The 23,388-nt window shown below is 59.5% G+C and overlaps 1 protein-coding gene across 1 annotated transcript; it reads right to left on the bottom strand.

The window, feature by feature from the left end:
- Window positions 1-15,862: 15,862 nt before the first annotated feature.
- On the bottom strand, window positions 15,863-22,808 carry FGF3 (fibroblast growth factor 3). The gene is made up of 3 exons (XM_025878648.1): window positions 22,589-22,808; window positions 20,412-20,515; window positions 15,863-16,225 (listed from the first exon to the last, which is right to left on the bottom strand). Exons 1-3 carry the CDS (start codon window positions 22,806-22,808, stop codon window positions 15,863-15,865), a joined length of 687 nt encoding a protein of 228 aa, XP_025734433.1.
- Between the last annotated feature and the right edge of the window lie 580 nt (window positions 22,809-23,388).

Raw genomic sequence — 23,388 nt, 5'->3', positions numbered from 1 at the left:
CTTCCACTCAAGAGCTCCCCCCGCCCCCGAGGCATTATCCCGGTGGCAGGCCCGGGTGCAGGTTAAAGCCCAGGGCGTCACTGAACCAACGTTGGCTGTGCTTCTGCTCGGGTACAGGACACGAGGCAGAGCTGCCATTGCTAGTCCACCTCGGCGGCGGGGGCAGGGGGACGGCCATCCCACGGCCAGAAGCACACCCACAGGGGAGGATTCCGAAAGGGAAATCAGGGGTCCTCTGGGTGGGAGATGGTGGGAGCCAGGGGCACGTTCCCAAAGAAGGGGCATCTGGTCGACCTGAAAGTTGGGTCGGGGTGGGGAGGGTGACCTGGGCAGAGAGCAAGGTCTGGAGGTGAGACAGGGCCTTGCTGTGGGAGGGAGGCTGAGGGTGCAGCAGGGCTTTGCAAAGGCCAGAGGCCACAGGGAATGTTGTGTTAAAGGCAGGACTCTCTGGCGGCTGTGGGCACCTCCAAACATGGCGAAGGCGAGAGTCCCAGCTCTGGGCACAGGGCCAGGTGTAGGGGCAGCAGGGAAGGCTCCAACGGCATCAGACGGTGAACCAGACCCACGCGGGTTTCTGAGCCTCGGACGGCAGCCAGCCCCATCTCCCCGCTGCAGTGCTGGGACGACCCCAGGTCTGAATGGGCTGCTGGGACCCCGGGGCTCAGGCTGGCCTTGGCATCTGTCCTTGACCTGCTCAACCCGAAGGCCGACCCGGGGCCTGCCTTCCCTCCTTCCCGGGGGGAGCCGAAGGTGGCCGTGTGGCTGCCGAGGAGGAGATGGGGCCTCGGGACCTGGGAGGTGGGTCACGGGGTCTCATGAGCCTGGGAGAGGCGTTTTTATCTTCAGAGCCGAGAAGCAGTTGGAGAGCTGAAGGTGGAGGGTGGCCCTGTGTCCTCTGTCTGTCCAGAAGCTCGCTGCCATGGGCCAGGCTGGGCGCCCAGTCCTGGGAGGAGCCAGGCAGGAAGTATCTGCAGTATTTGTGGGCCACCAACCTCCGTCCCAGCCACTCACCTCCCCCAGGGGAGCTCAGGACCACCCCGGACGGCAGTCCAGCGAGCTGGTGTGGCCGCAAGCCTGGAAGATTCACTGCATTTGTGCAAACAGGTGGGGGGCAGGGCCTGTGCAGAGGACGGGGGGGGGCAGGCACACTGCACACCTCCAGCGGCTGCCCTCCCCAAACCTACCTGAGGGGCCATGCTGCATCTGCAGCCCCCCCAAGGAAAACGCACCATCTCCATCCTCAGAAACTTCCAGAACTCAGGAACAGTAAGTACATGCGGCACATCATGAGAGCAGTGCCCGGTAACTGAGCACGGGCCGCAGACAATTTGCTCACTGCGTGTAGGTCTCCCAACGGCAGTTCTGGGGGGCACAGGAGGCAACTGAGGCAATGGGGTCAGGCATATGCAAGCTGCCATGATCCATTTCCCGGCTGCCCTTGGCAGGGCAGCAGACCCAGGCGGCCTGGGGACAACCCAGCCAGTGTTGATGCGGAGACCTCCGTGGAGCTCTGCCCTCTCATCACCTGCTGTGTGACCGTAGGCAAGTCGCTCACCCTCTCTGAGCCTCAGCCCCCTCCTACCCTCATGGTGGGGATTCCACAAGGATGTGGGCGAGGAGGATGAGAGCCCCATGCGAGGCTGGATGGTGGCCCGTCTCTCTTCCCTGGCTGGCATGGGTATGTGCCGGTAGCAGGTGCCACACTGGGACAGAGGAGGGCCCAGAGGCTTTCTCCTCAGGACAGATGCTCTGCGCCAGGGCAAATCGGGCTTCCTGCCGTCCTTGGCCACTCCCTGGGCGCCTGACTGTGTGACTACGTGCTTCCCAGGACCCAGGGTCCAGCGGAGGACGGCCATCAAGTCAGCCCTGGGATGTTTGGTTTCTCACGAGCCATTGTGGTCCCAGGGGGGCAGGGGATGTGGACACGCCAGGAGCAGTGACCGTGGCGCTCAGAAGGGACCCGGCCTCCGTCCATCTCGATCACCCAGGTCAGGAATGTGACAGCAGAAAGGCCCCATGAGATGCAGGCCCTGATAGGTCTGGGTGGGGGGTGGGGCACTTCCTGTGGCCCAGGGCGCGGGTCACGGTGCACGCGTCCATCACAATGCAAGCGGGGGACGAGGGCCCCAAGCCCGGGGGGTGGCTCCCCAGGGATGCTCGTAAGCAATCCGATCTGGCCACTGCCTCCTGGCCCCTCCGTGGCTCCCTATGCTGACGGAAAGTCTCACTGGCCTCGGCAGTGCCTCCAGACCTCACCTCCCTGCTCCATGCCCGCCCAACAGGAGGACTGGCCACACTCGCTGGACTCTGTCCTCTCTGTGCTTGCTGCCCACCTTCCGTGAGATTGGCCCCCCACTTCAAAGGCAGCTGGTCTTCAGAAAGCTGCCTGACCCCCAGGCTACATTAGAAACCCCCTCCCTGACCCCAGGTTCCAGCACGGTCACCTCCCTTGGCGCCCTCACCCCAGGGGGTGATAATTGCTAGCTCGGCGGTCCGCTTCTCCCACGACACCTGAGCTCTTAAGTGTAGGGGCCCCTCTAGCACAGCCAAGGCCTCAATAAATATTTATTTGCTCAAGGAGCAGATGAATGAATGAATGAATCATCCTGCAAATACGATTTGTTTTCACTTAATAAATATACCCTACCATTTTCTCACACCATGATATGATCTTTGTAAACTTTGTGACTTCTATAGATAGACCGTTGTTGACCTAACCATTCTGCTCTGTTTCTAATATTAGGTGGTTTCTGAGGGTTTGGGTTTTTTTTTTCCTTTTCTATTATAAACAATGCTGCGATGAACATCTTTGTGCATAAACATTTTTTTTTTTCCTGTATTTGGAATGTGATCTTCAGGAGCAGAATCTCTGAATTCAGGCTGAGAATTTCGGGGTCTCAGCTCACCGTCCTCTAAAGGATGGGTCTGTGCGCAGGTGGCAGTAGAGGGCGACTGTCCCTTCAGCCACATCCTCAGCAGCACCAGGTGGGTTTTTTTTGTTGTTGTTGTTTTCTGTTTTTGTTTTTCTCCTTACCAACTTGACAGGTTAGCAGTGAAACGGGACTTTTATTTGTTTCAAACCTTTAATTTTCTAATAGTTTTAGGTTTGCGGACAAGTTACAGACCGTTCCTGTATACCCCACACCCAGTCTCCTCTGTTAGCATCTGGCCTCAGTGTGGTACCTTTGTTACTATTAATGAACCACTTGCGGTACATTGTTACCAACTGATGTCCCGCTTTCATTCCATTTCCTCCGCTTTTCCCCAATATCCTCTTCCAACCCAGGATCCCATGCAGGACCCCACAGCACGTTTGGTCACCGTGTGCCTTATACTCCTCTTGGCCGCGGTGGTTTCTCTGACTTGCTTTGTTTTGGTGACCTTGAGGGTTTTGAAGTGATTTTTAATTTTAACTCCCGTGTCTTTGAGGACCACCAGGGCTGAATATGGCTCCAGGAGTTGCGTTCCTCAATGCCCCCCTTGTCTCTTGGGGTCTTGATAGTTTTCCTAGAAAGCTGAGTGACTTTAGCGATCGTGAGCATGAACCTTTCCTAGCATGGCCAACCCCACACCCCCACCCCATTTAAACACCTCTGGTGTTCTGTTTTGTTTTGTTCTTTCCATTTGGGTCTGTTACTTTGAAGTACTTGGTGACAAGCTTTCCAGTAGGTGGGTGCTGGGGCGGGGGGGACAGTGTTAACAGGCAAAGCCCATATTGATTTTTATATTCCTCAGCTCTGTGGGAGATCAAGGGAGGGCCTGAGCTGGGGGTCACATACCTTGGGGGCAGGAGTGCCACGGGCTGTCCTTTGGGAGCAGTGGGCATCTCTTTCCTAGGTTGGGCCAAGGGCAACGTCCCCCTGGCAGGCATAGAGGGGCCTCTGCCCTGCCCTCAGAGCCAGAGCCCCAGACCTAGCCCCTGACCACACTGCAAACAAAATGCAGAGTGACCCGCCTGCCGGCACCCGCCTGTGCCCTTCCGCCCATGCCACACGTGGCCTCTCAGCTGGCATGGTTGTTTGGGGTCTGGGCCAGGCCTCTTCCCCACCACAGGGCCTTTGCACTTGCTGGCCACCCTCTTTGCACGGTGGCTCCTCATCACTCAGGTCTCTGCTTGGCCGTCACCTCCCCAGATGGATCTTCTTGGTCAAAGTGTCCCCTGTTCCCCCACATCCCTCTCTAGCCCACTTCGCAGCTTGCTGTGAGAAATGAGCAGTGCTCAACCATCAGAAAGTAGGTATTTGTCCCTCATATATGGTAAGGGGGCCTCCCTAGGGTTGGCTGCACCGGCCCAGCAGTGAGACTGGCCCACCCTCCTGTCCCTGCCAGGGCCAGCACCAGACTGGCATTTAGGGGAGGTTAGCGGGGTCTGTAAATGCAGAGAGAAAGGGGCGGTTGCGAGTGCGGGTGGCACCAAGCAGGTCCTCCCCACTCTCAATGAGACAGCACCATCTGCCGCTGGAGGCGGCCACAGCGCATGGCCACCGTGGTGGCACCAGCCTCGAGGACCCAGCTCTGTCCTCGAGGCCGGAGCAAGGGAGTAGGGCCCAGGGAGGAGGGCCTGGCACTGGACGGCGGTGAGTTTTTCCCAAGGACGAGGGCTCCCCTCTCTGCCCAGGACTGGAGTCCCAGCCTCGTACTCCTCACCGGCGCCTCCTGCAGGACCCCAGACACTTAGCGTGGGCTCCCTCTCCAGGAGCCTGCCTGGCCCCTCTCGCCTACATCACGACAGGGGCTGGAGCCCGAGACCCCTGCAGCTGGCCTGCCTTAGGGACCCGAGCTTCTTGCACGGCCTGGCTTACAAGGATCTCTGCAAGGGGCCGGGGCAGGGATGGGCACCCCTGTTTTATGGGGAGAACCAGGCTCAGAGGGGCAAAGGAACCGCCCCGTCCCTGCAGAGGTGAGTGAGAGGTGAAGCCAGATCTGACCTCGGGTCTGTCCGACTGCTGGGCCCTTGCTCTGAACAGTAGGACGCCGTACTGTGTGACCTCGGCAGATGGCTTCACCTCTCTGAACTGTTTCCTCATCAGCAAAAGGGGTACCTCTGAGGATAACCGTGAGGCCCAAGCAAGAGAGCACGTGGCTGTGAGCCACGGCCGGCAGGACTTGAACCCTCGTTCCTGGCCCCGGCCCCTCCTTCCCCCTTCACCCCAGCCCCTCCTGAGTCACATGGGGGCTATGTCCAGGGGGAGGAGGGCTGCCTGCCTCTCTCTGCCAGGGAGAAGCTACTGGACTGCAGACAAAGCCCAAACGGAGCCTGGCTCGGATGCAAACCCAGCCGTGCGCGCCCAGCGCGGGCCCCTGGCTCACGGAGGGCCGTGCGAGATCAGACACGGCCAGCGCCCTGCGGCCGCCGTGGCAGCATCACTCAGGCGGTGCGGAGAGCCCAGGCCTGGAGGAGACCGGCGGCCAGTCGCCCTGGAAGGAGGGCCTGCACATCGGAACTTCCGGCGCTCATGGCTGGGCCAGAGTCCCGTGCCCGGCACCGCCCTTGGGGGTGTGGCTTTGAGGAAGGTGCCGGCTGGCTGGCCGCTCTCTAAATGGCCCCACCCCTGGGGGAGGGTGGGAGTGACAGGTGAGGGCACCAGCCCTCGCCCTGCCCTGCCCCTGCCCGGGGAGGGGCCTCTGACAACAGCCGCTCAGGGTCCCATTGGAAAAGCCTTTGTGCATCTCTTGGGGCCTGCTTAGGGAAGCCCCCATGTGGGACAAGCAGGGGCTCTGACCTCTAGCAGGTGGCCTCAGGCAGGGCTGGCGATAAATCTTAATGCCATTCTCCCCCCGGGGAGGACATCCAGAGGGCCAAGCATTCTCCTCTGGTGTTCCGACATTTGAAGAAGCCGCCGGGGAGGAAGGACTTGTTGGGCGCCGGAGGCGCACGAGTGGAGGAGGAATCAGTGTCCACTCTAAAGAGGCAGAGACCCCAAATATCCTTTCTCCTTTTCCCCTTCTCCTCGTCTGTCTCTTTGCCTGTTGTGTCACTGCTTCGAGCACCCATGTGTCTGAAGTCTGGCCAATAGGAGGTAAGCGATGCTAGTGGGTGTGGCTTCTGGGAGATGTCCTGAGGTGGGAATGTGCCTGTCTTCTTTGCTGTTGTTGAGTGGAATGTGGATGGAATGGCTGGAGCCCAAGCAGCTATTTTGTACCATGAGGTCAAAACCATAAAATGAAAATGAAGGGCAGAAATGGGAGGAAGCTGAGTCCCTGACGGATGTGGAGCAGCCTCATCACCCTGGACCTCTTTTACATGAGAGATATACACTTTTATCTTGTTTAGAGTACCTTTATCTTAAGTTTTCTGACCTTTGTAGCTGAGTGAATACTCAGAGTGAAAACAGATACTCTAGGAGGTTCACTTGGGGAAAGATGAGCTATAAAGTCCAAATCTGTTTGATTCAAAAGGCAACTTCGAGGTAGGCATGGGGGGGTGAGCGCTGGAGGACCCAAGCTGCTGCTAACAGGGCCAGGGATGCCCCAGATGAGGTATCGGTGAGCTTTGGTGAACTGTGACCCTGCACTCCAGACTGTCTCCTTCCAGCAGGACGCAGGGGCCCCCAGACAATGATGCCTACATTTCAGTGGCAGTGACTTTCCCCAGACCCACGCACCTGGGTGGAGGTAGCCCTTCCTTGCTCAGCTTTCCACATGCCCTCTAGCCCGTAGAGAAGGACGTGTTGGGCAGAGGGCAGTCGTGCCTCCCAGGGCCATTGTCTGTTCCCAGGGCAGCAGGCACAGCGACTGCTCAGACCCAGCTTCCGGTCTAAGCTCATGCCTTGCCATGAGGGACTGGGGGCTTTACCCCTGAGCCTCAGTCTCCCCACCTGTAAAATGGGGATCATAATGGCCAGCCTTGCAGAGTGGCTGGGAGGATTCAGTATGGTGGTGGGTGAGAAGCACCCAGCCCATAGCAAAGTGCTTTAAGTGCTAACGTGCTAAGTGAGCAACTGGGGAGGTATCCTTGCAAATCAGGACTTATGAATACTAGTGTATCAGCACGAGGGCTGTTCACACACACAGATTGCTTGGCCCGTCCCCTGGGGGCTCTGATTCAGCAAGTCTGGAGTGGGGCCCAGAAGAAGCCGCAGGGGAAGGCAATTCAAGCTAAATCCCCGGTCAGGAGACCACATTTTGAGAACCACTGGTTTAGACAAAACTGTGAAATCGAGTCCTTCCTCAAGACCACCTGAGCCCAAGCCATGTACCAGAGCCAGGTGGTTGGGTTTGAATGCGGGCTCCAACCCTTGGAAGCTGTGTGACCCTGGGCAAGTAGCTTCCCTCCTCTGAGCCTTTGGCTCCTCATCTATCACCTGGGAAGACTTAGAACCCCACTCCGTGGAGACCCATCACAGTGATGGGGCACCGAGCCAGACAAGCTTCTCTTCTTCCTCCCGACCTCCTTCCCCTCCTATTATCATCACTGTCCTCATTTTGTGCAGATGAATGCGTGCTCAGCAGTGGGGGAGCGGCTTTCTGTCCCCCATCCGGTCAGCAAGAGTGGGTGCCTGCTATGTGCCCTGCTCGGGACCCAGGCCCACCACCTGCCCCTTGCCGTGCCCTGGCCCTTGTGCCTGGGGAGGGGGCCCTCTGCCCTCCAAGGGGCATCCTCCGTGGCCGTGCGGGGATGGTCAGGCATGGATGGGGCTGCCTCCCCAGGGTTAGTCAGTCCTGAACTGATGACCAACTCCTCCCCGACTGCCTGGCCATGGTGACTCAACAGGTTTTGCCAACAGGTCACCAGCAGGGGCACCACAGTGGCCTCCTGGGCTTGGGCAGACCCCCGTAGGTTTGGTCCTCAGCTGGGCCCACCTGGAGCTTGGTGCTGAGGCCACTGCCATCTGCTGGTGAGCTGCGGCACTGCAGGCAGAGTACGCTCCCCAGACCCAGCCGCCCCATCCCCCACTTGTCCCCGAGTCATGGGGAGGGCCCGACCAGCCCAACCATCATGGAAGGGCTTGCCGGCGTGGCTGTGACAATCAAATGTATTAGGATATAGTCTGCATGCCAGACAGTTCGCCCATATAAGGGGCCCGATTCAGTGGGTTTGGATTCATAGCGTTGTGTGCCTTCACCACCTCCATGTTAGACATTCCCATGCCCTAAAAAGAAACCCTGTACCCATTGTCCAACCTCCTGTTTTCCCCAACTCCCCCCAAGCCCTAGCCACCAGCTGCCTACTTTCTGTCTCAGTGGATTTGCCAATTCTGGACATTTCACATAAATGGGATCACAAGTATGTGGCCTTTGTGTCTAGCTTCGTTTGGCACACAGTGTGTTCCGAGTTCATTCGTCTTGTAGGGTGTATTGGTACATCTTACGGCCAAATCCCATTTCCTTGTGTGGCAATAGCACGTTCTGTTTATGCATTCATCAGCCGATGGATATTTGGGTAAAAGAACCCATTCTCTAGCTCCTATGAATAGTGCTGCCGTAAACATGTGTGTGCAGGTTTTCGTGTGGACGTATGTTTCCAGTTCTCTTGGGTACATGCCTAGGAGAAGAAGTGCTGGATCTTAGGCAACTCTCTGTTTAACACTTTCAAGAGCGGCCGGACTGTTCTCCAAAGTGGCTGCACCATTGTGCCCACTCCTGGGTGTCCTGCCTGCCGGTCCTCGGGTACCATGTAGGGGAGTAGTGCAAGCGTTGGAGCCCGAGAGACCTTGGAGCAGCCCAGGGTGTGACACGCCTGTTGCTGTGTGACCTTACAGAAATTGCTTAGTTTCTCTGAGCTGTTTTCTCTTCTGCAAAAGCTCACAAGATGGTGTAGCCGACACTATCCCTTTGGCTTCGCTGCCTCATGGCCACGGACCCCAGCGCTTCCTATCACAAGCCCCTGGGTTTCTTTGCTTGAGGGGAGTGGGCCAGAAGTTCAGGGGATGACTGTCTTTGTGAGCAGTCCTCGACCAAAGACGAACTTGGGTTGGTGGATATCTGCCAGATGCCTCCCCGCTCAGGTGGGTGATTGGTGGAGGGACCTGCAGTGAGTGTACAATTAACCAGACAATTATAGATGCTGCCTGGTTCGGCAAACAGAAATAACAAGGTATTGTGAGAAAAAATGAGGCAGGAGCCCAGTTTTGGATAGGGGAGTCACAGAAGGTATCTGAGGCAGTGACATCCTGGTAAGTGAAGATGCAGAAGAGCCAGCCAGGTGCAGAGGCAACATATGCAAAGGTCCTGTGGCAGGGAAGAGCTTGGGACAGGCAGAGCAGTGGGGCTGGGGTGAGGAAAGGGAGAAAGAATGAAGGGCTCAGGAGGTAGGAGGCCAGGGGTGGCTAGAAGACTATCCTGCTGAAGAGATGACTCTTGACAAAGCCATTAAGCCTTGCGTGTGCTTGGAGGTTCAGTCTGCTCTCCTGAGACAAGAATTTTGAGCTTTCAGGTAGACTTGTTTGTGCATGGTAAGAGTTCATGAAGCGGGGAGGTCAGAGAGAAATGTCCTGTAACAAAAAAGAAGCCCAGTCCTAAGAACCCAATGAGCAGGGCAGGTTTCCCGGCCGGTACCCCCCCTCAGATATCAACCAGCATCCCTCCTGGGCTGGAGGGCAGGAGGCAGGGGCTCCAGGGAGGGCCCCACCCTCCTTGGAGAACCTGGGAGGCCCATCCTACTTGGTCCGGGCAGCCTGGCCTGGCCAGGGGCTCTGTGAGGCTGCAGGGCATGGTGAATGAGTGCGTAGGCTCTGGAATCCACCACCAGGGCGGACATCCCAAGTCTGGCCTGACCAGCCTTGCCATCTTGCCTATGTTCCCTACCCATTCTGGGGGTCAGGCTCCTCACTGAGAAGGTGGAGGTAGTAACCCCTGCCTCCCAGGGTTGTTTGAGGGCTACCAGTGTCGTTAGATGAGTTTGGAGAACATGCAAAGCACTTGGAATGGTCTGGCACTGAGTCTGTGCTTAACCAAGGGGAGCTCTTAATCACTCTTGCCATGACTGTCTGACCCATGCCAGAGCCAAGTGATGACATCACAGGAGCCCTGACATAAGAGCCCTGCTAACTGCGTGCCAGGCACCCTCACTCTTTCACTGCATTGAATCTTTGAGACAACCTTGTGATATTGGTGCCTTTATTGTCCCCATTTCAGAGGTGGAAACAAGCTCAGAGTGAGTAGAGCACCTTTCCTGGCCTCACAAGTCAGCCTCAGTGGAGACCCAGGTTGGCCTAACCTCAAGCACTGTGACCCCAAACAGCCCTCGCCATGAAGCCAGCTCCTTTTCTGTCCCATCTCCTCCAACCATGCCCTCAGCCCTTCATTCTGGACCCTTCCACTCCCCAGGGCAGCTCTGAAGGGGGGTGAGGATGTTGTCAAGTTATCATCTATCTAGATGGTGGCTGGCTGATCACAAGGTTCTTGAAAATGGGGTTCTGACTGATGGTGTCCCATTGTCCTAACAGGGAGCTGCCCCAGTTTTCCCTGAATTTCTGCAGGTCACCGCTCCCCACTTGCTGCTTTAGAGCTGTGCCTCTGTCTTCCATAAGGCTGGGTGAGTGGATGGCTGGATGGATCCATGGATGGATGGCTGGGTGGGTGGGTGGATGGATGGATGGGTAGATGGATACATGGATGGATGGCGGGTGAATGGATGAGTATATGGGTGGGTGGATATATAAATGGGTAGATGGATGGATAGATACATAGATGGATGGATGGATGGATGGATGGATGGATGGATGGATGGATGAGTGGGTGGGTGGGTAGATGGATGGATGGGTAGATGGGCGGGTGGATGGATAGATGGATGGATGGATGGATCCATGGGTGGATGGGTGGGTAGATGGTTGGATAGATACATAGATGGATGGATGGATGGATGGATGTATCCATGGATGGATGGATGGATGGATGGATGGATGGATGGATGTATCCATGGATGGATGGATGGATGGATGGATGGATGGATGAGTAGGTAGATCGGTGGATGGACAGATGGATGGGTAAGTGGATGGATGGAGAATTACAGAGCCATTCTCCTAAGCATAGAAAAGGTAGATAAATATATTTATTTTATCAGTGATAATAAATGAATGTATGAAATTTCTATCTCGAACCCCTCCTGCCCAAGGCACGAGGTTTCCCAGGAATTCCCACCTTGCCATCAGTACTCCCTGTGTGCCCCCCATGAGATTTTCCATTCATTCCTTACCTTGGAGCCATTCAAATAAGAACATGAGAGAACAGGCACCTTGGTGAGGTGCGCTCTGTTCTTGGTGCATCTCCCAGTCCTCGCTAGAAAGAGAAGTGCCCGACCTCTCCTCTGTCCACTCATGGCTGTGCAGCTGTTTTGATACACCATTCACTGTCTGTGTCTCCTCAGTGGGTCCCGATGGCCCCTATGGAAGCCCATTTGGCAGCTGGGGACACTGAGGCTGGGGAGAGGCAAGGGCCAATCCTGGGTTCCCACGATCAATCATCCAAGGCAGCAGTTGAATCAGTGGGCCCAAATCCAACACCTGTGCTGCCTCTTTTCTCACCCAAATGCTTCTCTCCCCACAGTCCCTTAGGGAGGTGTGCACGACCAGCTCAGCCGGTGGGGGGGGGGGGCTCAGGCACAAGTGTGCGCCACCCTGGCATCCAGTTATTGCAGTCTGAGAGGGGATGGGGTCAGCTCTGGGGCTGCTATATCTGGCTCGGCCCTGGAATGTGGCCAGGGCAAGGTCCCCCTCCGGTGGCTGGGCGCTAATTATAGATCTACTTGTTCACCTTTCCGAGTCCTTCAACCCCTGGGCAAGCGGGAGGTCTCTGAACCTGCGGGGAGGGTCAAAGGCCCACCCCGAGTAGCTGAAGCTCCGTCACCCAGAGAGGGCCGCCCAGGGTCGGGGCTCAGGGGGCCAGGCTGCGGGTCCTTGGTCTGCTGGCTTCACACGGGCAGGTGGGGGAGTGGGCGGGGCCTGGGCAAGCTGAGCGGCTCACAGCCTCCAAGGCCACCTGCCGCCTGCCCTGTCAGCTCTGCGCAGGTGCGGGTGACTGGCTGGCCACTCCCTAATTTATTCAGCGCTGTTTATTGAGCATCTTGGCCGCTGCCAACTCCCTACTTCCATCAATCCGGGTGTTGCAGTGTTGTTTTCTGTTTTTTTTGTTGTTGTTGTTGTTTTTCGGTTTTCTTTTTGTTTTACCATTTTATCCACTTCGAAGTGTGCAATTTCACGGCCCTAAGGGCTTTCACAGTCTTGCGTGACCACCACCACTCTCTGCTTGCGTACTTTTCCTCTTCCCAAACGGAAGCTCCGTCCCCATTAGACACTACCTCTTGCGTCCTCCGCCCCGGCCCTGGCGCCCACCGTCCGCCCTCTGTCTCTCCAGTTGTGGCTCCTCGCTCCTGTGAATGGTATCACCCAGCGTTTGTCCTTCTGCTTATTTCACTGAGTGTCATGTCCTCAGGGTTCATCCGTGTGGTAGCAGGTGTCAGCACTTCTTTCTTCTTTAAGGCTGACTACTATTCTGCCGTGTAGATGGACCACACTTTGCTCATCCAACCACCTGTCAGTGGACACTTGGGATCTCCCACCTTTTGATTTTCACAAACACACAGCTATGAACGAGGGTGAGCAAATATCTGTCGGAGTCCTTGCTCCCGGTGCATTCGGGCGTATCCCCCAAAGCAGACTTGCCAGGTCACATGCTTATTCTGCGTGTGACTTTTTGAGCAACTGCAATCCTGCTTCCCACAGCAGCTGCCCCACTTACATCCCCATTCCTACATGCTCTTGACCCAGAGTCCCAGAGACTCTCAAAAGCAAAGACCCCGCTCCAATCCCTTCACCCTTCTTCCTCCCCTCCCATGCCCCCCCTGGCCGGGCAAGTGGGGGTGAAGCAAAGTCAGGAGAGGGTGACAGGCTGTCTTCACTGGAGCCTCTGGGGAGCCCTGTCCTGGCTCAGACGGCACGTTCTCACGGGGCTGTGGGCGCCCAGTCGCCAGCCTCTGCCCCCTCCAGGCCCACGCAGGAGGGTCCAGGCCAAATAGTGAAGGGTGCCAGGATCCTGAGGCCCCACCCCCGTCCCGATTTCCTTTTCTGGGGGATCCTACCTGCATACCCACCGCCCTGCCTCCACAGGATGCCCAGGAGCCTTGCATCTGCCAAGAAGAGAAGGCGGCAGCGCAGTGACTAACACGGGAGCTGCAGAGGATGCGGAGGATCCGGGGCCTCCTTAGTGTCCCTGGGGTCACGGACCTCTGTCCGGCTCAGCCCTATCTCAGTGGGCTGGGCTGTGTGATAAAGCGCTGGGTGTGGACAAGGATTATCCCTGGGGGTGCCAAGGCAAGAGTCACACCCAGGGCAGAACCTCACCAGCCTCGGAGTCCTGCAGACATGTGAACTGGATGGAGGGAAGCGAGGGAGGCCAGGGAGGTGGGTGGCCTGGCCCCCTGCACTGGGGGGGGGGGCATGCCTCCTCCTGCAGGACACCAGGGGGCCCTCCTGGGGACCAGACCAGGCGTCGCAGCTGTGGGGGCAGAGCTTGTAACTGGCCCTCAAGCCCCCACCCAGGAGCTTTGTGCCTTCGGACACGTCCTGCCTCCTCCTGAGCCTTGGCTTTCCCACCTGTGAGGCGGGCGACACTCTGGTACTTGTCACACAGGGTGAGCACCCCCCCACCCCCAGGATGTGCTCTTGGGCACAAGACTTGGTAAGGGGGCTTACCGACTGGGGGACTGGGCTGGATTCCACTGCTTTTACTTACGAGCTTTTAAACTGACCTTCAATCTTTTTTCCCTTTTGGGTTCATTCTCACTGCTTGGAAAACACTAAGCTGGTTGAGGAGAATGCCTGGGGTTGAAGAGGAGAAAGGGATGGGATTTGCTTGTGCAGGTCTCCCTTTGAAACCCTCCGTGGCCCCATCCTTAGCACCCCAGGACCCCCAAGGCCCGGTTAGATGGGCCTGGTGTCAGCAGCGTGGTGGACCCTTCTCAGCTGCTGCCCCCTGAACCCTTGCCAGGGGGGCCAAGGCCTTCAGCCTGGGGGCCTACTCCCTCCTTGTCAACTGACAGAAGCAGGGTCCCCCTCATGTGGGGGCCCAACCAAGTGACCAGGCAGCGAAGGACTCCTGCCCTCTCTAACAGTGTCCCACAGACCAGGCAGCTTAAAGAAGAGGGACTGACTGTCTCTGGGTCCTGGAGGCTGGAAGTCCACGATTCAAGGCTGCCTCCTGGGGAGGCTGGGAGCGTGAGTCTGGGCCAGGCCTCCGCACGGGCTGCTGCTGGTTTGCCGGCGATCTTTGCCATTCTTTCAGGCTGGCGAAGCTCTCACCCTGCCTCCGCTTCCACGTTCACGCGGCGTCTCCCTGTGTTCAGGTTTGTCTCCAAATTTCTCCCTCTTCCAAGGGCACAGTCGTAGCGGATCGGGGCCCACCCTATACCAGTGGGACCTCATCTCTGCTTGATTATATCTGCAATGACCCTATTTCCAAATAAGACTAGCTTCTGAGGTCCCAAGTAAGTCCCCCTAACTGAGGTGAACTTTGGGAGATGGAATTCAACCTGTAACTCCCTCCTAACCCGGGCCCGAGGTGAAGCTGCTTGGGCTACAGACGGGTCAGGACTGACCCGAGCACAGCCTGCCCGCTGCAGAACACACATTCTCCTCGCCAATCTGTTTTAAATATTAACCACCAGTGCCTGAATGTCTCCTTTCTTCTTTAGGGAGCATCCGTCAGTAGTGTTGCAATGAGGGCTGGGTGGGTATGATGCTGCCGCACCTCCGCTGCTGCATTCCCGGGGCAGGGTCACCACCTGAACCTGCTTCCTCATTGGTGACTTGGGAGCCATGGTGGCACCGGCTCCATCCCATCCCACATCCCTCACCAGCGCCGCCCACGAAGTCCCAGAAAAGTGAGCCACTGCCCATGCCCTGTAGTTCTCACTCAGGTCAGCCCCCCCCCACTGCCATTGTCGGGGGAGCAGGGGTGGGGGGGCAGGGAAGGCACCCGGTCCAAGACGGACCTTAGCCACCTACTGGCTGAGGACCCGGGTAAATCACATCTCCTCCCTAAGCCAAGTTTGCTTTCTTAGGCAAAGACAGGAATGCTCAAGGCTTTGGTGGCAGGTTGTAGCAAGGATAAAGGAGTTCAGAGTCCTACCTGGCGTACAACACAGGTGCTCAGGACTGTCCACGGGAAAACACACAGCTGCACGATGGAGGGACTTGCTTTGGAGTTCTCAACAAAATAAACCAGTTCCTCTCCCTCTCCCCACCCCCGCCACGTGTGTGCACACACGTATGTACAGTCCAGCCAGAATAGGAACACACACACACACACACACACACACACACACACACGCATTAGCCTCTTCTTTCCATGCACACAAACCATCTATTGGTTTCAAAAAATAGCAGTTTTCCAAACCAGGGGATTAAAATGCATCTTTAGCTTGATTCCTCAGAATACAGTCTTACATTTTTAAAATAGTGATTTGGCACAGACACTGCTATCCTCCCAAGCAAATATGTTTCCAGTAAAAACTGCAAGTGTCTCCTCAGGCTGCGTTATAATCTATTAAATAACAAAGTAGAATAAAATACTTCAATGTTTCGGTTACACAAACGCCCACTCGTCCCACAGCGGAGCTGCAGGGAGGCTCCTGAGGCAGCCGTCGGTTTTCCCCGTGGGCGAGGGGGCGCCTGGCCAACGGAAGCCCACAAAGGTGCGGATTGAAAGCAGCCCTCCCTCTGAGCCCCGACTCCCTTCTGATCCGACCCCGTTTGAGAGAATTCGGGGAGGGCTGGGCCTCCAGACACAGGGGAGGGGCAGGGAAGGGGCCAGGACAGGGCCAGCCGGGCCGGTGGATGCTCTGCTCCTGCCGGGCTGGCTACTTGGCCGGGAGCCCGCCTGGGGCCGGACCATGGACGGCCTTCTCCGCGCCGGGCCTGGTGATCTATGCATGGCCTCCCCGGGTCCGCTTCCTCTGCCGCCGCCGCGGGGGCTGGGTGCCCTTGCCGGGGGGCCCAGGCAGGCCGCCACGGAGCCCGGCCCCCCTCTGGAGCAGCCGCACCATCTCATGGTCCTTGTGGTCCAGCACGCGGGGCAGGAACAAGGAGGACTTCTGGGTGCGGCGCGTCTTAAAGCCCCTGCGGGGCCGGCCCTTGCCGTTCACGGACACGTACCACAGTCTCTCGGCGCTGGGCTGACGCGGCGCCCCCGGGCCGCTGGGCACCGTTCGGTACAGCCGCGAGGCGTACGTGTTGTAGCCCAGCTCGTGGATCCGCTCCACGAACTCACACTCGGCGTTGTAGCTCTCCTGCGGGGGGCAGAAGGCCTCCGTCAGCCGCTGGGGAGGCCACGGAGGCCCCCACGGAGACCCCCATGGAGGCTGGGGATCGGGGTCTTGGGGACCGACTGTCCCTTTGCCAGGTCTCCCTCTCCTCCTCCCTCCTGCCCGGTCCAGCACTTATCTGTGACCCATGACACCCATGCCTAGGCTGTGCCCGTCCTCCCTCTGGGTCTGGTGAACTTGGCCTTCGGGGTTCAGCTCCTCTGCCAAGGTTTCCTGAGCACCTGGGGAGAGTGCTCCCCCAGCTCTGTTCCCCTGGCACTGACTGGGGAGGGCGGGCATCCCGGCCCAGGGACGTGTGGCTCTCTCAGCAGAGCAGAGACGGGGCCTGTCCTCGATCTCTGCTGGCGGCAGGGACATCTGGAGAGAAGAAATGGACACTGGGATTTGGCTGGGTTTTCATGAGCCTGGCTTCTCGATTACACTTGAGTTTAGGCCCTGGCTCTGGGCCTTGATCTCGGAGAGGGGCTGTCTTGGCCTCGTGGTCCTTGCCCCACGCACATGGAGCAGAAACCAGGAGCCCGGCCCAAAGCCTGTGCTCAGCAAGGGCACAGACACTGTTGTTGTCAGGGCGGCTCAGGGGTGGGGGCGCCCGCACAAGTGGGGTGGAGAGGAGACGCTACAGAGGCAGAGGCGAACAGGGACCTGTGTGCGTCTGGGACAGGCTGGGAGGCATGGGCTGGGCCTGGGTCTCTGCCTTCTCAGAGACAGGCATCCGGACAGAGAGAGGCAGACTCATAACTCAAGGGGCTTTCACCATCGGCCCTTGGGCCACCTAGTGGGGTGCCTCCAGGTCGGGGGGGCGGTGAGTCTGACTTACACCAACCCAGTTGAGGCTTCGGTCTGAGCTGTAGGCAGGTGGGCATGCCAAGCACCCCCAGGGCTTCCCTCCTCACCCCGTGCCAGGGGGCAGGGCTGGGGGGCAGGGGGAGGTGGGCAGAAGGAGCCCAAGACTCTCATGTCTCCATCTGCGGAGGGGAAAGGGGGTTGCTACTGAGTGCAGGTGGCCCAAAGGGCCCGGGCCCATTCTCAGGGGGGCACAGGCTGGTTGGGGCCAGACCCACGAAAGGGACAGCATGAGACCTGGAAGGGCCACAGGATGCACGACGGTCAAGCACCAAATGCCTCTTTCCCAATGATGTCCAAGTCCAGAGGAAAGGGTGGGGGCTCCTGTCCAACTGGAAGAGAGAGCTGCCTCTCCCCATAACCTCAACCTCTCTCTGCTGTCCCACCCCTCGGGGGGTGCCCAGGATGCCCTGGGTCACAGTACAGGTGCCGCTGACAAAGACCAGGCCTGCGGTGGTGGCAGACCCCAAATCCCAGAGGGTTATGATGCTGTTCTGGTCTGTGCTCAAGGCCTCATATGTAGTGTGGGGATCACGGGCCATCTGGGGGTGAGCGGCTGGGCTCAGGGCAGACCCCCATGTCAGGCGGCTACATTAGTGTCTGGTCCACACACTCAGCCATCAGGAGCTCAGGGACAGAGCAGGCTCTTCTCCCCAGCCTCTCTGTCCCATGGCTGAGGCCCAGGAACCAGGAAGCCAAGGGTTTTCTTGTTGTGGGACAAGTGAAGGGACCCAGTCTCACGAGCCTCCAAGAGTGAGGAGCGCAGGCCCTCCAGAGGGGGTCCTGGGGCAGGTAGAGCTTGCGCCTTGTAGGGGCTCCTAGAGAGGTCAGGATGACCAAGAGGAGGGTATCGGCTCAGGGCCAGGGGCACAGACACCAGGGGACCCCAGGTGAGCTGGCGGCAAGAGTTCCCACTGCCTCTCTGGGTCCTGCTGTCCTACCCCAGACCCTGTGCTCTACAGGGCCTTCCCCCCAGTCACTCCCACCCACCGGTGCCACCTGCCAAAACTCTACTTGTCACTGCCTGACCTCAACCTTGGAGAGCCTGCACTTCCTTCTCAGGCTCTGCCAGCACTTGGAGCCGCTCCAGAAAAGCCGGCCCAGGGCGGTGTGGAGGTGGCTGGCAAGGCTGCCCCCCCCAGTTGGTTCTGAGCCCCAGGGGACCAGGCAGGGGTGTACAGGGAGGGCGGGAAGGCGGCTGGCTGCAGGCAGCATGGTGAGCATGTCGAAGGTGTGAGGAGGAAGCCACCTGACAGGTACCTTCCCAATGAGGTGACATTTAGGAGGGAGTCGTTAGGGAGAGGTGGGCTTTTCTGATGGGGGCATTCCAGTCTGGAGAACCCAGCAAGGTTCCAGAGGCTGCGGTGGGAATGATGGTGGAAGGTCGGAGCAGAAGGCGGTCTGGGCAGCTCCCCTGGGGGCCAAGGCACCTGGGGGATAACTTGTGGGGGATGGGGAGCTCCACGACACTGGAGGCCACGACAGCAGTGGATTCACAGTTGAGTAAGATCCTGAAGCAAACACCTAGCAGAGTGTGACCTATGGTAAATGCCCACGGCACTGGTGAATGAAGGAATGAATGCCCGATGGTTGCATGGAAGGAAGGAAGGAAGGAAGGAAGCCATTGTTGCAGCTTCTCAGCGACAGCAGACACAGGTAGACTCTGACCCACTGGATCTCCCAGGTCATGTTTTGTTTTGTAACCCAAAGCCCTGGGCCTGCCCACCCCCCCCCCCCCCCCCCCCCCCCCATCCTTGTTTGAATCCCCAAAACCCTGGCCCCCCCCCCCCCCCCCCCCACCCCCCCATCCGGAAGAGGTGTCAAAGTCCTTAAGACTTCCCCTTCTGATTCAGCCCTCCCTGCCCAATCTATGAACTTCCTCGGTGTGGATGAAGGACCCTCTGGGACCAGCAAGACCTGCATCATCACTGCCAAGAACAAGAACGCCTCACCAGGGCCCCTCTGCATAAGGGACAAGGGTGTCTGTAGGTGGTCTAAGGGCATTTGAGGAAGAGAAAGTCCGTTTTGCCCACTGGGCGCCAGGGGCCCAGGGCTGAGGCTTTTGGAAACCACAGTCCACCTCAAGAAAAAGACCAGCCCTGGGCCTGAGGGCATGTCCTTATAAGCCACGATTGGTGTCTACTGACTCTGGGAACACCTGCAGGAGACGCTGGAAACCAGAGGGTCCCTGGCTTCTATTAAGCAGCCCCTGGGTCAGAGAAAACAAATGGGCTCATTCCAACTCTTGCATTTCCTTTAGCAAAATAGAAAAAAAAAAAAAAACCCCAAAACAGAAACAACAACAACAACAACAACAAAACCTGTGATAAAATAAGCAGCTAAAAGGAGTGTTTTCCTGCAACTCTTCCCTGATCACACTTTGCCCAACTTCCAGACAGGCAGGGAGAGGCTGGTGTGTGGCCCCTGCAAACAGGCTCAATGGAGAGAGGGGGGCTTCAGGGAGATGGTCCTCGGGTTGTGTTGTCTAGGTTTCCTGCGGATGGAAAACCTCTCATTGCCCAAAGGGTATCAGCCGAGTTGCACGTAATGACTAGTTGGAGGTAGCAAGTTTCCTGGTTACATGCATTTTACTCCATGCATCCCTGCCCCGGCCCTTGGGGGAAGGACATTGCCAATGCCCACAGAGTCATAGGACCCTTTTTCTGTTGTGGGGGCCCCAGGCGGTATACAGACTGGGTTCCAAATCTGTGTGCCTGGGACACAGGTCCTGTGTCCCTTCCTCTAGGTTGGGTCCTAAGAACTAACAGCTCTTGCCTTTCCACCCTGGGGAGAACTGGAGGTGCCATGCCCTGCTTCCTCGCCCCCCCACCCCCTCCAGGAGCCCTCTGCTTGAGCCCACAGAAGAGCTTTGCCCAATACACAGTCATGCTGTGCCCCAAGGCTCACCGGGTCCATTTATATCGGTGGAAACTTGGGGGGTAATCTCTGCCTTGCTCTCCGCGACCTTGAGGGAAGGGCAGTAGTAGGGAACAGAAGAGGTCCGGAGGAGCATTTTCTAACCCAAGGGCACTGGAGCACTTAAGACAAGTCTCACCCCCAGTGGGGTCCTCCCCGTGGGCCATGCTCCAAGCCAGCCAACCTGGCAGCCGCCTCCTACAGAAGTGGCTGGAACAGCATTGGGTGTTGAGACCCCGGGCCTGAGATTCTGGTCCCAGCTGGGGTCCTGCAGGTCCCCATGCTGCTGGACAAAGCATTTTGCTGCCCATGTCCCCTCTGTCCCCCGATGAGATGTCCAAGGGAGATGGTTGCCCCACGCATGAGTACCCATGGGACAGGTTGGACTCACCGAAGCATAGAGCCGCCCCCTCTTGTTCATGGCCAGGTACCGCCCCGAGAAGAGCCCCTTGATGGCCACGATGCCCACCTCCACCGCTGTCATCTCCAGGATACCTGGGAAGAGTTGTGAAGGCTCATCACTCCCCGCACCTCCCACACAGCCCGGTGCTGGGGGGCTGAGGGCCCAGGCTGGGCGAGGTGAGGGCACCACACGCTCGGGGTGGGGGGGATGACCTGGGGAGTTCCAGGGAAGGAGAAGTCACTGGATGGAAGGTGAAGCAAGGGGAGCATCAGGGAAGTCTTCTCCAAGGAGAAGAATTCAAGTACGACTAACATCTCTACGTGCTGACAGCCAGGTGCTAAGGTCCTGAAGGATGCCAGTTTCGTGATCTGACAGACCAGGGAGCGGAGACTGCTGGGGTTAGGTGACTCTCCCAAGACCACACGCACGTGTGTGAGTTGGAATTCAAACCTGGGCTGCAGACACCAGTGTCGGAACTCTCCAAAGGCACAGCCCCTACTAAAGGGTCTGAGGAGCCTGGGGCAGGGGCGAAGCTGGGGCCCTTGATGAAGCCAGTGGATAATATAATCCACGCAGTGCATTGAGGGGGCCACCCAAACTCGCTGGCAATGGACCTGGGCAGGAGATAATTGTCCAGGGCCGGGTCCAAGGGGGATACAGGCTCTTAGCAGGAAGCGGGGTTAGATGCTGGAGCTCACGGAGGGAAGCTGCCCTGGGCTCTCCTACTCCCCACTGCAGGTAAGGAAGTTTCAACCTCCCCTAACATTCCTTCTGGACGCAGGAGTGCTTTTTCACCAGAGGTCCTGCAACAAGGGCCCGAGTGGGGCCATTGTCCCCCCGCCCCAGAAGGGCTCCAAGGGGCGCTGGAGCGACAGCGATGCCCTCGGGGGGGGGGGCGCTCTCCGGGCGCAGCCCTGGCCCCCAGCATGGCAGCAATCCCAGGGCCCAGACGCCAGAGAAGCAAGCGTCTGGATGCAGGACAGGGGCAGCCGCGGATGCGCCGCCCTCCTCGGCCTCCAGGCTGCCTGCCTTGGGTACCCCAAGAATTTTGATGTTCTGTGACTCCGAGGGGGAGACTGGATTTGGAGAGCACCTGGGCGTTGCTGTAAGAGGAGCACGGGCGCTCCCGGCAGCCGCATCCTGCGCCCAGGGACGGGGACGCGAGTCCCCAAGGCGCAGCTCCAGAGGCGTCGTCCCACGGCGCCCTCTCCGGGGCTGCGACTTTCCTAGAGGAAGCAGCGGTTTCCCGCCGCCGCCTTCAGTCCACCGCACGGCTTCCTACCCTCGGGGCGGGGGCGGGGGACGAGCGCCGCGGGATGCAGCAGAGGAGCCCCGGACCCTGGCCACGCTTCCACGCTCCCCACTGCGTTCCTGCCGCGCCGGGAGCTCGGGCCTCCTGCTCCCTATCCAGCCGAGCTGCTTCAGTCCCCTGGCTTCGCGCTCCTCTCAGGGAGGCTCAGCACGAGCCAGGGTCCCCGCGGCCAGAGGAGCCAAACCCTGGAGCCGCGCCCGACTCCCGCGCGAGCACGGTTCGGGCCGTGGGGCGGGGCGGGAGCATACCTGTGGCCCCAGACCCAGGCGGAGGTGCCTCCGTGCACCTCACTCCTATCCCGCGGCCCCCTACCCCGAAGCGGCGCGCCCACCCTGCCTTGCGCTCTGCGGCCCAGGGCAGAGGCGCGAGGGCTGCGGGGTGGCCCCGGGGGCATGGTTCTCTACCCGCGGCGGCAGCAGCCCAGGAGCCCCGCTCCGGCCCGGCGAGGGTCTTCCGCGTGGAGGCCGCGACTAGGGGCGGCCCCCTGGACGACAGCGATCAAGGAGGGCGGAGCGGCCGGCGGGGCGCTCCGGGGTCGGCAGGAGGAGGAGAAGTCGTCAAAATAGTAAAGACGATGATGAATGCCTCGTCCGGCGCCTTTTCTCCGAAAAACCCAAAGGGCTCGAACTTGTCAGGGCCACAGAACCCAACCGAGCGGGGAGCCCCGGGGCTGCCGACCGCGCGTCCCCTCGGACTCGAGACCCCCAGCTCCCCTCGCGCTGCTCTCCCCGACGCGAGGGGACCCCGGCGGGCGCCCTCCGGCCCGCTTTCCCGGGCACCCTTGACGCGCCAACCCCTCCCGGGCGATCCTCGCCGGGGACCCCGCCGCCGCGCCGCGGGGCCCGACACTCACTGTAGGCGCTGTTTTCCAGGCTGCCGTTGACGCGGCCGCTCGGGTGCAGCTGGAGGTGGTACTTGGTGGCGCAGTAGAGCTTGCGGCGCCGGGGCGCCCCGCCGAGGTGCTCGTAGACGCCGCCGCGGCCGCCCGCATCCCGCCGCGGCCGCGCCCCGGGACCCGCGGCGGGCCAGCCGGGCTCCAGCAGGCTGAGCAGCAGGATCCAGATCAGGCCCATCGTGGCACCGCGCCCGCCCCGCGGCGGCGGCGGCTGCAGGCGAACGCGGCGCTCATGGAGGGGGCGGCAGCCGGGCCGGGGCGCAGCGCTCGGAGCCGGCTCCCGCGCCAGGCCGTGCCGACTCCGGCTCCGCGGCGAGTGGGGGAGGGGAGAGGAGGGGCGGGAGGGAGCGGGGGTGGGGGGGGGGGGGGGGGGGGGGAGGGGGGGGAGAGAGAGAGAGAGAGGCACCTCCTTTAATTTTCACCCAGGATCGGGTGAAATTTCCGTTGCTGCGCAAAGCGCTGAAAGAAAAGACGGTTCGGCCACAAAAGGCCGACGTGGTCCCCCGGCGGAGGCGCGGGAGGGGCGGGGAGCCCGGCGGCGCGCGGGGTTCGGGCCGGGTGCCGCCCGCGCACACTCGCCCCCAGCGCAGCGCCGTCGAGCCGCGCGCCCCGCGCCCCCGCGCGCCCTCCCGGCTCTGAAAGGTCCCTTCCCGCCCCTCCCCCGCCCCCTCCCCCAGGCCAATTATGCCTCCGAAAATTATAGACCGAGGCCTCGAGGCGGTCGCCCCAGGCCCTGTCACCCCCTCCCGTCCCCCATC

Source organism: Callorhinus ursinus, unplaced genomic scaffold (genome assembly GCF_003265705.2).
Source record: "Callorhinus ursinus isolate GAN/ISIS: 27379988/994484 unplaced genomic scaffold, GSC_fseal_2.0 scaffold51, whole genome shotgun sequence".
Classification (NCBI taxonomy): Eukaryota; Metazoa; Chordata; class Mammalia; order Carnivora; family Otariidae; genus Callorhinus; species Callorhinus ursinus.
This window is presented reverse-complemented; position numbering and strand designations above follow the sequence as displayed.

Coding starts and splice junctions, on each gene's coding strand:
- FGF3 (XM_025878648.1), bottom strand. CDS start 22,808: ATGGGCCTGATCTGGATCCTGCTGCTCAGCCTGCTGGAGCCCGGCTGG. Junction 20,516..22,588: donor CCTGGAAAACAGCGCCTACA/GTGAGTGTCGGG, acceptor AACTCTTCCCAG/GTATCCTGGAGATGACAGCG. Junction 16,226..20,411: donor GGGGGCGGCTCTATGCTTCG/GTGAGTCCAACC, acceptor TGCCCCCCGCAG/GAGAGCTACAACGCCGAGTG.